Source organism: Pristiophorus japonicus, chromosome 12, assembly GCF_044704955.1.
Source record: "Pristiophorus japonicus isolate sPriJap1 chromosome 12, sPriJap1.hap1, whole genome shotgun sequence".
Classification (NCBI taxonomy): Eukaryota; Metazoa; Chordata; class Chondrichthyes; family Pristiophoridae; genus Pristiophorus; species Pristiophorus japonicus.
The window spans coordinates 172,328,738-172,341,880 of NC_091988.1; the positions used below are offsets into that span (position 1 = coordinate 172,328,738).

At 42.6% G+C, this 13,143-nt stretch overlaps 1 protein-coding gene across 7 annotated transcripts in view; it reads right to left on the bottom strand.

Annotated features, from left to right (window-relative positions):
* The window catches only part of LOC139277555 (zinc finger and BTB domain-containing protein 46-like), a 104,632-nt gene that overhangs the window by 63,408 nt on the left and 28,081 nt on the right, over positions 1–13,143 (bottom strand). For all 7 annotated transcript variants that reach the window (XR_011596108.1, XM_070896156.1, XM_070896157.1 and 4 more), the window contains one exon: positions 11,638–12,614. Coding sequence is in view for 6 of the 7 variants with exons in the window: in XM_070896156.1 (XP_070752257.1) it covers positions 11,638–12,614 (977 nt within the window). In the remaining variant the exon portion in view is untranslated. The remainder of the gene's footprint in view (positions 1–11,637; positions 12,615–13,143) is intronic.

Consider the following 13,143-nt stretch of genomic DNA (forward strand, 5'->3'; position numbering starts at 1 on the left):
CAGAAGCAACGCCAATTCCGATGGCCGATTCTCGGGCCGTCTGTGGAGCTGGAGAGAGAGTGGGGATGGGGGGGTGTGGGGTGAGAAACGGAGCTAGCTCAACAGTGCCTGGACCTCTGCACATGGGCACGAGTGTCTGCGCACATGTGCGGTAGCTCCTGATAGGCCGTTTCAGCAAACGCGCGCTACAGGCTGTGTGGGAGGGGCCAAAGCACGCTGTCCCCAGCCCTGGCCGAATGGAATCGGCGGCCCGCTGCGTTCTCCAATGTCGGAGTTCTAATTTTATTTACAGATTGATTTGCGTGCTTTCGGTGCAGAGTTCCTTCTATTTTATTTGTTAATTAATTGCGTATTACTTTTTGTGCTTTGTTTGGTTCTTGGTGGTGCTTTAAATGTAGTTACTTGCACCGATTCCTTAACTGCAAGTAAGGTCTTTCTGTGCAGACAAAAGTGGACACATAAGCTGCCCTAAGTTAGTTTAGTACAACTTTTTTCTGGCCAAATTGGCATAAATGGTGTAAGTGGCTGGGAACCCCCGCTTTGAAAAAAAAAACTGACTCAACAAAAAACCTAACTAACTCACTTACACTGGTGCAAATTAAATGGCCATATTTGCAACTAAAAAGCTACACCAGAAAAATCAACTAAAAAGCTACACCAGAAAAATCAAGTTACACCCAAAAAAATGGTGCAACTCATGGGGAAATTTGGGCCCCAAGACTCAGCAGATAAACCCTGATGGAGGGTACAATCAAGTGCAGTAATGAAGTATGGTTCAGAGAAGTTTGACTCAAAAGGCAATATTTCACATCAAATATTCTACAAAATGGTGTACTTTGCTGAACTGTTCTGACAACATATGAAATTCTGGACCCATAAATTACAGGGATTATACATTGTTGAAGAATTACATCAAATACATTTCCAAAACAACTATGGTCATAAAACATGCAAGAGTCGAAGCACTTGTAAAAACTGAACTTGCTGAGAACGCCTGACCAGTTGGTCTGAAATTAGTAATTTTCAGTATGTGTGGAAAAATCGATGCCTCTATATTGGAGGTAGTCTTGAAGATCACATCTTCAGAGTTCAGTGGAATGCCTATCGGAACGATTCTAGTGGATTTTAAAAAATTATATACCTACTAGCCTTCAGCAATAAAAGCTTCAGCAATTCACAACACAGAATATTTCAATGCGTTATGCCACAAAACATTAAAAATTCTTGGGTTGAAAATTAGATGCTCAAGAGACAACATTTAAATGAAATCCCCATTTGCAGATTAGCATGTCCAACCGTGATCATATTAGCTCACATACTTGGATACCATGTTTCTGACATGCGAAAATTTCATTTTCATAACTGCTGGGAGAAATATGCTGATACTGCGAATGCTATAGTACTGGAGGTTTAGCTATGGATTAATAAGATAGCAACATCTTTATTATTAAGCAGTCATTTTGTCATGACCGAAGGCCCCTCAGATTTTCTCACATCAGCAGCCAAAAGCTCTCGTAACTGCACCAATGAGGATGCCATCTTATTAAAAAATATATTCATTCATTCACGGGATGTGGGCGTCACCGGCATGACCAGCATTTATTGCTCATCCCTAGTTGGTTTTAAGAAGGTGGTGGCTACTCCAGTTAAGTTTCAAGTCAATACTGAACCCCAGGATGTTGATGGGGTATTAGACAATGGTAATGCCATTGAATGTCATGGGGAGCCGGTTAGACGTTCTTTTGTTTGAGATAGTCATTGCCCAGTGTGACAAATGTTACTTGCCACTTATGAGTGCAAGCCTGGATGTTGTCCAGGTCCTGCTGCATGCGGGCATGGACTGCTTAATTATCTGAGGAATTCCGAACTGGACTGAGCTGCACACGATGCAATCATCAGCAAACATCCACACTTCTGATCTTATCCCAGATGGAGGAAAGGTCATTAATGAAGCAGGTGAAGATGGTTGGGCCTTGGACACTGCCCGAGGGAACTCCTGCAGCGACGTCCAAAGGCATAACCATCTTCCTGTGCGACGGGTATGACTCCAGCCAATAGAGAGTTTACCCCCGATTCCCATTGACTTCAGTTTTACTGGGGATCCTTGATGCCACATTCGGTTAAATGTTGCCTTGACCTCAAAGACAGTCACTCTCACCGCACCTTTGGAATTCAACTCTTTCGTCCATGTTTGGACCAAGGCTGTAATGAGGTCTGGAGCACAGTGATCTTGGCGGAAACCAAACTGAGTATTGGTGAGCACGATAGCACTGTCAATAACACATTCCATCACTTTGCTGATGATTTGAGAGTCAGCTGCTGGGGGCGTGGTAATTGGCCAGATTGGATTGGTCAAGCTTTTTGTGGGCAGGACCTGAAAGATGTTCCACTTTTTTGGGTCGATGCTGTGTTGCAGCTGTACTGGAACAAGCTTGGCTAGAGCCGCAGCTAGTTCTGGAGCACAGATCTTCAGCACTACAGCCTGGATGTTGTCGGGTGCATAGCATTTGCTGTATCCAGTGCGATTAGCCATTTCTTGATATAACATGGAGCGAATCACATTGGCTGAAGACTGGTATCTGCGATGGTGGGAGCCTCAGGAGGAGGCCAAGATGGATCGTCCACTCGGTACTTCTGGCTGAAGATGGTTGCGAACACTTCAGCTTTGACTTTTACACTAAATTGCTTTTAAGGTTGGAGGCAACGCTGGGCTTTATCTCAAACATGCTTTGATCTATTCATGTCAGTTTTCTACATACTCCCCGCTGTTCTCCAGTCTAGAAAACTGGACAAATCCAGTGGCTGACATGACAAAAGCCCTATTTCACAGAACTTTCTAACTTGTGACATTTCCTCAATTATATTGCTAATTTGAACAAGTTCATTTCGAGCGGTCTTTATATTGTAGTAATAGCCGATGGCAAACTAGCTGTTTTCTTGTCATCAGTTGTGCTCATATCAATGATATGACCTACCTTGTTCCTGCACCAACAAAGACAGAACTGACTTTGGAATGATGACCTCCCCAAGGCACTGGGCTGATGCAGTGCTGCTATGTGATGTAAAAATGGGATCATGGCACAAGCACATTAATGGGGTTGACAGGTTTAGAATCAAAATTAGTCATCGATGAGAAATCAGACTTCATTACCGTAGATCTTAATTGAGTTAATTGTTGCCAATTGAAGGAGTTAAATGGGCTTCACTCAAGGAGCTAATCCTCAGAATTATTTTCCAAATGGTGCTGAACCTTACAACTATCCACAAGTCGAAAATAAATCTGAGAGTGCAAAGATGGAATTGTGTACTTTTACCCGGCTTCTAACCAGCCTGAAGGAGATTTCAAAATATCGCAGGTGTAATCTTTTGCCATCACTCTCCTCGTTGTTGAACTGCCCAAACTGTAATGTTCAAAGCAGAGCGGGGGGAAAGATTTGGGACCATCTGAAGGAGGCAGTACATTGATATATCATGTTTAATATTTAGAGTTTCAAAAAGTGGTGAAAAAGATGGGCAAGCTATTTGAAAGTTTATGAAAGATAACTGAAATAATAAAATACAAATTGCTTAAATTGCGAATATGAAATATAATTCCATCCCCAAGATTCAACAGCAGTGAAATTCCCCCTGATATTGAAAACAGCAATGGAATGTTCAAGCTGTTTTTCTGCCTAACTCTTCAGCCTGTAACAGTCTAGTCATTGTGCCGAAGCTCTTTTTTTTTTTGGTTACGCCATGCGCTTTCTGGGTTCCATTTCTATTTTTATCTATTTCTTGTTTGGTGTTTTTGCTTTATTCTTAGTTTTTATGCTTGCAAGTATTTATAAGTAGCAGGCACATGGAGAGCAAAGCAGGCAAAAATCCAGAGAACACAGCTGGTAGAACAGATATTCACACAAGAATGATGGTACGATGACTCAAGCAGGAACCAAACTTGAAAACTGCTTTTCCACAAGCAGAATGACACTCTGGATACAATGCAAAACTTTTCATTCTTCTCCCATGAAAACGTTTGGACAGAATTCTGCATTCTCAGAATTACACAAGATATCTACATGTAATGCAGTGTTTATGATTTTATAAAAAGCAGATAAAATCTACATACTAAAATCAGTGAGTATAACTTAGTACAAAATACTGAAGTTAGCCAAATAAATGTTACAATAATGCATGCTCCAATCATTACAGATGCTTTCAAGAAGTCTTTATATTGACTTTACACTACAAAATGGAAACAAATATTCTCTCAGGTTCTCCAAGGAGACAAGCTAAAGTAATTTAGAGGGGAATGGAGAGGCACCATTCAGCAGACTAAAATACATTAGCAAACTGAAAGTCCGCTTTAAAAGATCTTTGACAGAAGGAAAGTAGCATTTAAAACAACGGTCTGATTTCCTTAATTATCTGAATACAATCATAACAGTTAGAATGGAAATTCATAGAACACTGGGAAAGGAAGAGGTACTTTGTGTAAAGTAATTCACTCTTGGCTGCCGACCACAGTGCCATTTCCTAGAAAATAAATGAGAGCAAAAAGGGGATGTGCTTGCAGGGCTCAGAGTAATCCATGCAAGTTAATGCAGCTTAATGGAACTAGTATGTTGATAGGGAAGGCAACCATTTTAATAGACTGGAATGGAGTCGGAAAACACAAGATCTGTGCACTAACCAACCCAATGTCAAGAGTGTGTGTGTGTATCGACAAGAGCAATCAACAAATAACAGGAACAAATAAGACCTGCAAACGAGCATTACAAACATTTAAGAATAAATCAGGGCATTTGCTAAGCCAACAAAATGTAAATTAAGCTGATTCAGTTATCACGACAGAATTCAAAGAGTGGTATTATATATAGGCGCTCACTCTACAACCTTCTCAGGATTATGAGCTTTTCATCATCTAATGCAGAGACTTAAAAACTACTGCATACATTTAATGATTGAATGAGGTTTGTTAACTATTTACAATTACTTATTCAGCAGTATTTATAAAACTGGATTTTTATTAAATCACTACAGCAGTTGCCTGATCAGAACTATCAATTGATCATAAAGATCATATTTCCTTGAATTGAAAATCTAACATATTGCAATGAAGAAATTCAAGTGTAAGCCGGTTGTACAAATAAAACTGGGGTATGTGACGAATTTTTGGTATCCTTATCCTATTCCATAACCGTTGTTGTAGGTTTGAATGGAAAGCATCTTAATGACTTGCACTTCTGCTCCTTCAGAATTAAAAAAAATTGTACCCTGGCGATTTTGATTGCAGAAAATATAAATACATAAAATATAAATAATGATCAAATGACAAAATGTTGAGCTTTAGAACTGGCTAGAGGTCCTGCAGACATGCAAATGGCAATTTCAAGTTTTAGTATGATTCAACTATAATATATACCCTTTCTACATCTGAAGTGTTTCTCGATGAAATTAATTTGTCATTTGCTTGGCAAGTACAGATTTTATTTTTAGGTCAATTAAACGTTGAAACATAGAAATGAACAGTGCAGGAGGCCATTTCGGCCCATCGTGTCCACGCCGGCTGACAAAGAGCCACATGGCTCTCCATCAGCAGACCTGAAGGTTACATGTAAACCCATGATCAAAGGTAAGGAGCATCCGGCCCAACCAGTCTGCCCCACACAACTGCGATACCCCATGCATCGCAATATTTTACACTCCACCTCAACTGGAGCCATGTGATCTCCTGGGAGAAGCAAAAGACCAGATAAAAATCCAGGCCAATTGGGGAAAAAATCTGGAAAAATTCCTCCCCACCCATCCAGGCGATCGAAACTCGTCCAGGAGATCACTCTGGCCGTATTGGATTCCCTGAAGTACTTACCATCGTTGGCTGGCGCAGATACAAGAGGTGATCCAGTCTAATCTCACTTACCAGCTCTAGGTCCGTAATCCTGCAGGTTGCGGCACTTCAAGTGCCCATCCAAGCACCTTTTAAATGGCGTGAGGGTTTCTGCCTCTCCCACCCTTCCAGGCAGTGAGTTCCAGACCCCCACAATCCTCTGCGTGAAGAAGCTGCCCCTCAAATCACCTCTAAACCTCTCACCAACCACTTTACAACTATCCCCACTCGTAATTGACCCCTCCACTAAGGGAAATAGGCCCTTGCTATCCACTATATCCAGGCCCCTCAACATTTTATACACCTCAATGGAGGTCTCCTCTCAACCTCCTCCTTTCCAAAGAGAACAAACCCAGTCTATCCAATCTGTCCTCATAGCGAAGATTCTCCATTCCAGGCAGCATCCTCGTAAATCTCCTCTGCAATCATGTCCTTCCTATAATACGGCGACCAGAACTGCAGTCAGTATTCCAGTTATGGCCTAACCAGAGCATTAAACAATTTAAAGCATAACCTCCCTGCTCTTGTATTCTATGCCTCGGCCAACAAAAGCAAGCATTCCATATGCCTTCTTAACCATCTTAGCCACCTGGCCTGCTACTTTCAAGGATTATAGACAAGCACTCCAAGGTCCCTTTGTTCATCTACACCATTAAGTGGCCTACTGTTTAATGTGTATACCCTTTCCTTATTAGCCCTCCCCAAGAGCATTACTTCACACTTCTCCGAATTAAATTCCATTTGCCACTGTTACGCTTTCCTCCAGTCCATGACTTTCCTCTTCATTATCAACCACACAGCCAATTTTAGTGCAAACTGCAAATTTCTTAATCATACCTCCTATATTCAAATCTAGATCATTGATGTGTACCACAAAAGGCAAGGGACCCAGTACTGAGCCCTGCAGAACCCCACTGGAAACATCCTTCTAGTCACAAAAACATCAATCAATCATTACCCTTGGCTTCCAATTTTAGATTTTAGATCCAACTTACCACTTTACCCTGGATGCCATGGGCTTTTACCTTCGTGACTAGTCTGCTCAGTGGGACCTTATCAAAAGCTTTGCTAAAGTCCATTTTGATTCATAGAAACATAGAAAATAGGTGCAGGAGTGGGCCATTCGGCCCTTCGAGCCTGCACCACCATTCAATAAGATCATGGCTGATCATTCACCTCAGGACCCCTTTCCTGCTTTCTCTCCATACTCCTTGTTCCCTTTAGCCATAAGGGCCATATCTAACTCCCTCTTGAATATATCCAATGAACTGGCATCAACAACTCTCTGCAACAGGGAATTCCACAGGTTAACAACTCACTGAGTGAAGAAGTTTCTCCTCATTTCAGTCCTAAATGGCCTACCCCTTATCCTAAGACTGTGTCCCCAGTAATGGACTTCCCCACATCGGAACATTCTTCCCGCATCTAACCTGTCCCGTCAGAATCGTATACGTTTCTATGAGATCCCCTCTCATCCTTCTAAACGCCAGTGTATAAACATAGAAACATAGAAAATAGGTGCAGGAGCAGGCCATTCAGCCCTTCTAGCCTGCACCGCCATTCAATGAGTTCATGGCTGAACATGAAACTTCAGTACCCCCTTCCTGCTTTCTCGCCATAACCCTTGATCCCCCGAGTAGTAAGGACTTCATCTAACTCCCTTTTGAATATATTTAGTGAATTGGCCTCAACTACTTTCTGTGGTAGAGAATTCCACAGGTTCACCACTCTCTGGGTGAAGAAGTTTCTCCTCATCTCGGTCCTAAATGGCTTACCCCTTATCCTCAGACTGTGACCCCTGGTTCTGGACCTCCCCAACATTGGGAACATTCTTTCTGCATCTAACCTGTCTAAACCCGTCAGAATTTTAAACGTTTCTATGAGGTCCCCTCTCATTCTTCTGAACTCCAGTGAATACAAGCCCAATTGATCCAATCTTTCTTGATAGGTCAGTCCCGCCATCCCGGGAATCAGTCTGGTGAACCTTCGCTGCACTCCCTCAATAGCAAGAATGTCCTTCCTCAAGTTAGGAGACCAAAACTGTACACAATACTCCAGGTGTGGCCTCACCAAGGCCCTGTACAACTGTAGCAACACCTCCCTGCCCCTGTATTCAAATCCCCTCGCTATGAAGGCCAACATGCCATTTGCTTTCTTAACCGCCTGCTGTACCTGCATGCCAACCTTCAATGACTGATGTACCATGACACCCAGGTCTCGTTGCACCTTCCCTTTTCCTAATCTGTCACCATTCAGATAATAGTCTGTCTCTCTGTTTTTACCACCAAAGTGGATAACCTCACATTTATCCACATTATACTTCATCTGCCATGCATTTGCCCACTCACCTAACCTATCCAAGTCACTCTGCAGCCTAATAGCATCCTCCTCGCAGCTCACACTGCCACCCAACTTAGTATCATCCGCAAATTTGGAGATACTGCATTTAATCCCCTCGTCTAAATCATTAATGTACAATGTAAACAGCTGGGGCCCCAGCACAGAACCTTGCGGCACTCCACTAGTCACTGCCTGCCATTCTGAAAAGTACCCGTTTACTCCTACTCTTTGCTTCCTGTCTGACAACCAGTTCTCAATCCACGTCAGCACACTACCCCCAATCCCATGTGCTTTAACTTTGCACATTAATCTCTTGTGTGGGACCTTGTCGAAAGCCTTCTGAAAGTCCAAATATACCACATCAACTGGTTCTCCTTTGTCCACTTTACTGGAAACATCCTCAAAAAATTCCAGAAGATTTGTCAAGCATGATTTCCCTTTCACAAATCCATGCTGACTTCGACCTATCATGTCACCATTTTCCAGATGCACTGCTATGACATCCTTAATAATTGATTCCATCATTTTACCCACTACTGAGGTCAGGCTGACCGGTCTATAATTCCCTGTTTTCTCTCTCCCTCCTTTTTTAAAAAGTGGGGTTACATTGGCTACCCTCCACTCCATAGGAACTGATCCAAAGGCCCATTTGATCCAGTCTCTCCACATATGTCAGTCCAGCCATTCGTGGAATGAGTCTGGTGAACCTTCGCTGCACTCCCTCTATAGCAAGAACATCCTTCCTCAGATTAGGAGACCAAAACTGAACACAATATTCCAGGTGAAGCCTCACCAAGGCCCTGTACAATTGCAGTAAGACCTCCCTGCTCCTGCACTCAAATCCCATAGCTATGAAGGCCAACATGCCATTTGCCTTCTTCACCACCTGCTGCACCTGCATGCCAACTTTCAATGACTGATGAACCATGACACCCAAGTCTCGTTGCATCTCCACTTTTCCTAATCTGCTGCCATTCAGATAATATTCTGCCTTCCTGGTTTTGCCACCAAAGTGGATAACCTCACATTTATCCACATTACACTGCATCTGCCATGCATTTGCCCACTCACCTAACCTGCCCAAATCACCCTGCAGCCTCTTAGCATCCTCCTCACAGCTCACACCGCCACCCAGTTTAGTGTCATCTGAAAACTTGGAGATATTACACTCAATTCCTTCATCCAAATCATTAATATATATTGTAAAGAGCTGGGGTCCCAGCACTGATCCCTGCGGCACTCCACTAGTCACCGCCTCCTATTCCGAAAAGGACCTGTTTATCCCGACTCTGCTTCCTGTCTGCCAACCAATTCTCTATCCACGCCAGTACATTACTCCCAATACCATGTGCTTTGATTTTGCACACCAATCTCTTATGTGGGACCTTGTCAAAGGCCTTTTGAAAGTCCAAATACATCACATCCACTGGTTCTCCCTTGTCCACTCTGCTTGTTACATCCTCAAAAAATTCCAGAAGATTTGTCAAGCATGATTTCCCTTTCATAAATCCATGCTGACTTGGACCAATCCCGTCACTGCTCTGCAAATGCGCTGCTATTTCACCCTTAATAATTGATTCCAACATTTTCCCCACTACTGATGTCAGGCTAACTGGTCTATAATTACCTGTTTTCTCTCTCCCTCCTTTTTTAAAAAGTGGCGTTACATTAGCTACCCTCCAGTCCATAGGAACTAATCCAGAGTCGATAGACTGTTGGAAAATGATCACCAATGCATCCATTATTTCTAGTGCCACTTCCCTAAGTACTCTGGGATGAAGACAATCAGGCCCCGGGGATTTATCAGCCTTCAATCCAATCAATTCCCCCAACACAATTTCCCGCCTAATAAGGATATCCTTCAGTTCCTCCTTCTCACTAGACCCTCGGTCCCCTCGTACCTCCGGAAGATTATTTGTGTCTTCCTTCGTGAAGACAGAACCAAAGTATTTGTTCAATTGGTCTGCCATTTCTTTGTTCCCCATTATAATTTCACCTGAATCTGACTGGAAGGGACCTACGTTTGTCTTGACTAATCTTTTTCTCTTCACATATCTATAGGAGCTTTTGCAGTCGGTTTTTATGTTCCCTGCAAGCTTCCTATCATACTCTATTTCCCCCCTCCTAATTAAACCCTTTGTCCTCCTCTGCTAAATTCTAAACTTCTCCCAGTCCTCAGGTTTGCTGCTTTTTCTGGCCAATTTATATGCCTCTTCCTTGGATCTAACACTATCCTTAATTTCCCTTGTTAGCCACGGTTGAGCCACCTTCCCGGTTTTGTTTTTTTACTCCAGACAGGAATGTACACTTGAAGTTCATCCATGTGATCTATAAATGTTTGCCATTGCCTATCCACCGTCAACCCTTTAAGTATCATTTGCCAGTCTATTTTACCCAATTCACGCCTCATGCCGTCAAAGTTACCTTTCCTTAAGTTCAGGACCTTAGTTTCTGAATTAGCCGCATCACTCTCCATCTTAATAAAGAATTCTACCATATTATGGTCACTCTTCCCCAAGGGGTCTCGCACAACAAGACTGCTAATTAGTCCCTTCTCATTGCACATCACCCAGGCTAGGATGGCCAGCTCTCTGGTTGGTTCCTCGACATATTGGTCAAACCATCCCTAATACACTCCAGGAAATCCTCCTCCACCGCGTTGCTACCAGTTTGGTTAGCCCAATCTTTATGTAAATTAAAGTTGCCCATGATAACTGCTGTACCTTTATTGCACACATCCCTTATTTATTGTTTGATGCTGTCCCCAACCTCACTACTACTGTTTGGTGGTCTGTACACAACTCCCAGCAGCGTTTTCTGCCCTTTGGTATTCCGTAGCTCCACCCATACCAATTCCACATCATCCAAGCTTTTGTCCCTTCCTTACTAATGCATTAATTTCCTCTTTAAACAGCAATGTCAACCCACCTCTTTTTCCTTTCTATCTTTCCTAAATGTTGAATACCCCTGGGTGTTGAGTTCCCAGCCTTGGTCACCCTGGAGCCATGTCTCTGTGATGCCAATTACTTCATATCCATTAACTGCTATCTGCGCAGTTAATTCGTCCACCTTATTCCGAATACTCCTCGCATTGAGGCACAGAGCCTTCAAGCTTTTGCAAAGCTCTTCCCAGCTACTAAAATGTTTATTAGTTCTTATTTGAAAGACTTTACTTAATGGTGAGACTATCCTACAAAGTTACAAAATTATAAAAACATTACAACATACTCAGATTTACTATAGCATACAATACAGGGACGATGGGGAAAGAGCGGGGGAGTGGGACTAATTGGATCGCTCTTTCAAAGAGCCGGTACAGACACTACGGGGTGAATACCTTGTGGTACAAGATTCGATAATAGCCAGTAATTTTTTAAAGCACATCCATCGACAAGAAAGTGATGCCAACATTAATTTAACCTTTTGCTTACCTGTCACATCACGGCTATTGTATGGCCACCCAGCAACAGTAAGCATTGATGGCATTGGGGAGCTGGCTCTGCTGTCTACTTCAACATGCTGCGTAATATGGCGCACGGTTTGTTTATTTTTACGATTCTTTTTCCGGCCAGGCAGCTGCCATACCTCAGGGGCCTGATCCGAAAAAGTGTTCTGTGTTGAAGTGCTGTTCTTGCCAAGGTGAGATTCTCTCAGTTCAGCACCTCCATAATGCGAAGGAGAGATCTGTTCCTCCTTGACTCTAAATGAATTGTAACCAACATCACTGGACCAGAGTGACTGTGATGAGATGTCATCGTGACTGTCAGTTTTCTGCTCATGTTCCTCTTTGCTGTTGCTGCTCCCACCATCATGACAACTTGCAATTGCCGAATCTCCAGAAGAATTTGCCGGGCTTGTTCGTCGTCTTTCCAACCAGGGAGAGCTACTCCTGCCCACTGCTACTGGCATTACAACATCAATGCTGCTGCTTGAGGGGGCTCCCATATCATACTCCATAATATCCTCTGATGGCTCAGTCTTTATGCTGATATCTAAAGCTGCCTTGATAAAACTGTGACATGCCTGAACTATGTCCGTCATCTGCAAATAGCTTGCAGCTGACATTACCTCAATGACATTCTTGCTACTCAGTGCTAGGTGTGCTGAATACATAAAATCTATAATTACTTTGAAACCTTGTGCTGTGACTATGTCCAAATGAGTCACAGTCGCCTGGTCCGAGGACATCTTCTGCACCTGACAGTACAAAGTCTTGAAGTAGCGGCTACTACCAAGCAGAACATTTTTGTGCGCTTTAAAGATTTTCCCCTCTACAATGATGCAAACATCACATAGGATGCCATGCTGCCGCTGTTCATTCAATTCCCGCAGTAAGTGGCGGTAGTGGGAGGGGATCTCCATGTCGTCCTTTCGGTTGTTCATTGACAAAAATTGTTGCTTCTGAATCCTAATAGGAAAGAGTGGAGAAAAATTAGTATAAACTTTACAAGACATTGGTGACAAAATTAAATCAAAACTGGTCCGAATAAAAATGTAGCTTTGTGCTTAATAAAGGCAACATATTTTCGACTGAATATGAAGTTATTTTCCAAGGTAAACAGAATCAATTATCAATTCAGATCACTGCACATTTGACCTTCTTTCAGTCAAAATTCAGCACAGAGATGAACAAGTTTCAGTACTGCAGTATATACTACATCAAAATATATTTTTTAGGGTTAACCAAAAAATAAAACTTAAAAATAGCAATTTCTTATGCTGCTTCGTACGAAGCATTTAATAGTCAGGTGAGAAACATGGCCCATGAGAGAGCCAATAGGACCAGAGGTACCATTTAGTTGGGAGATACACCATGGCTTGCTTTCATACCCAACTCAGGGTACCCACCCAAGCAGAAAGAAATAATCTAAACCGTTATACATCATTCCGACTCTCTGGTGCCTCCCATGCATCAATGCCTACTCATAGAAGATGAG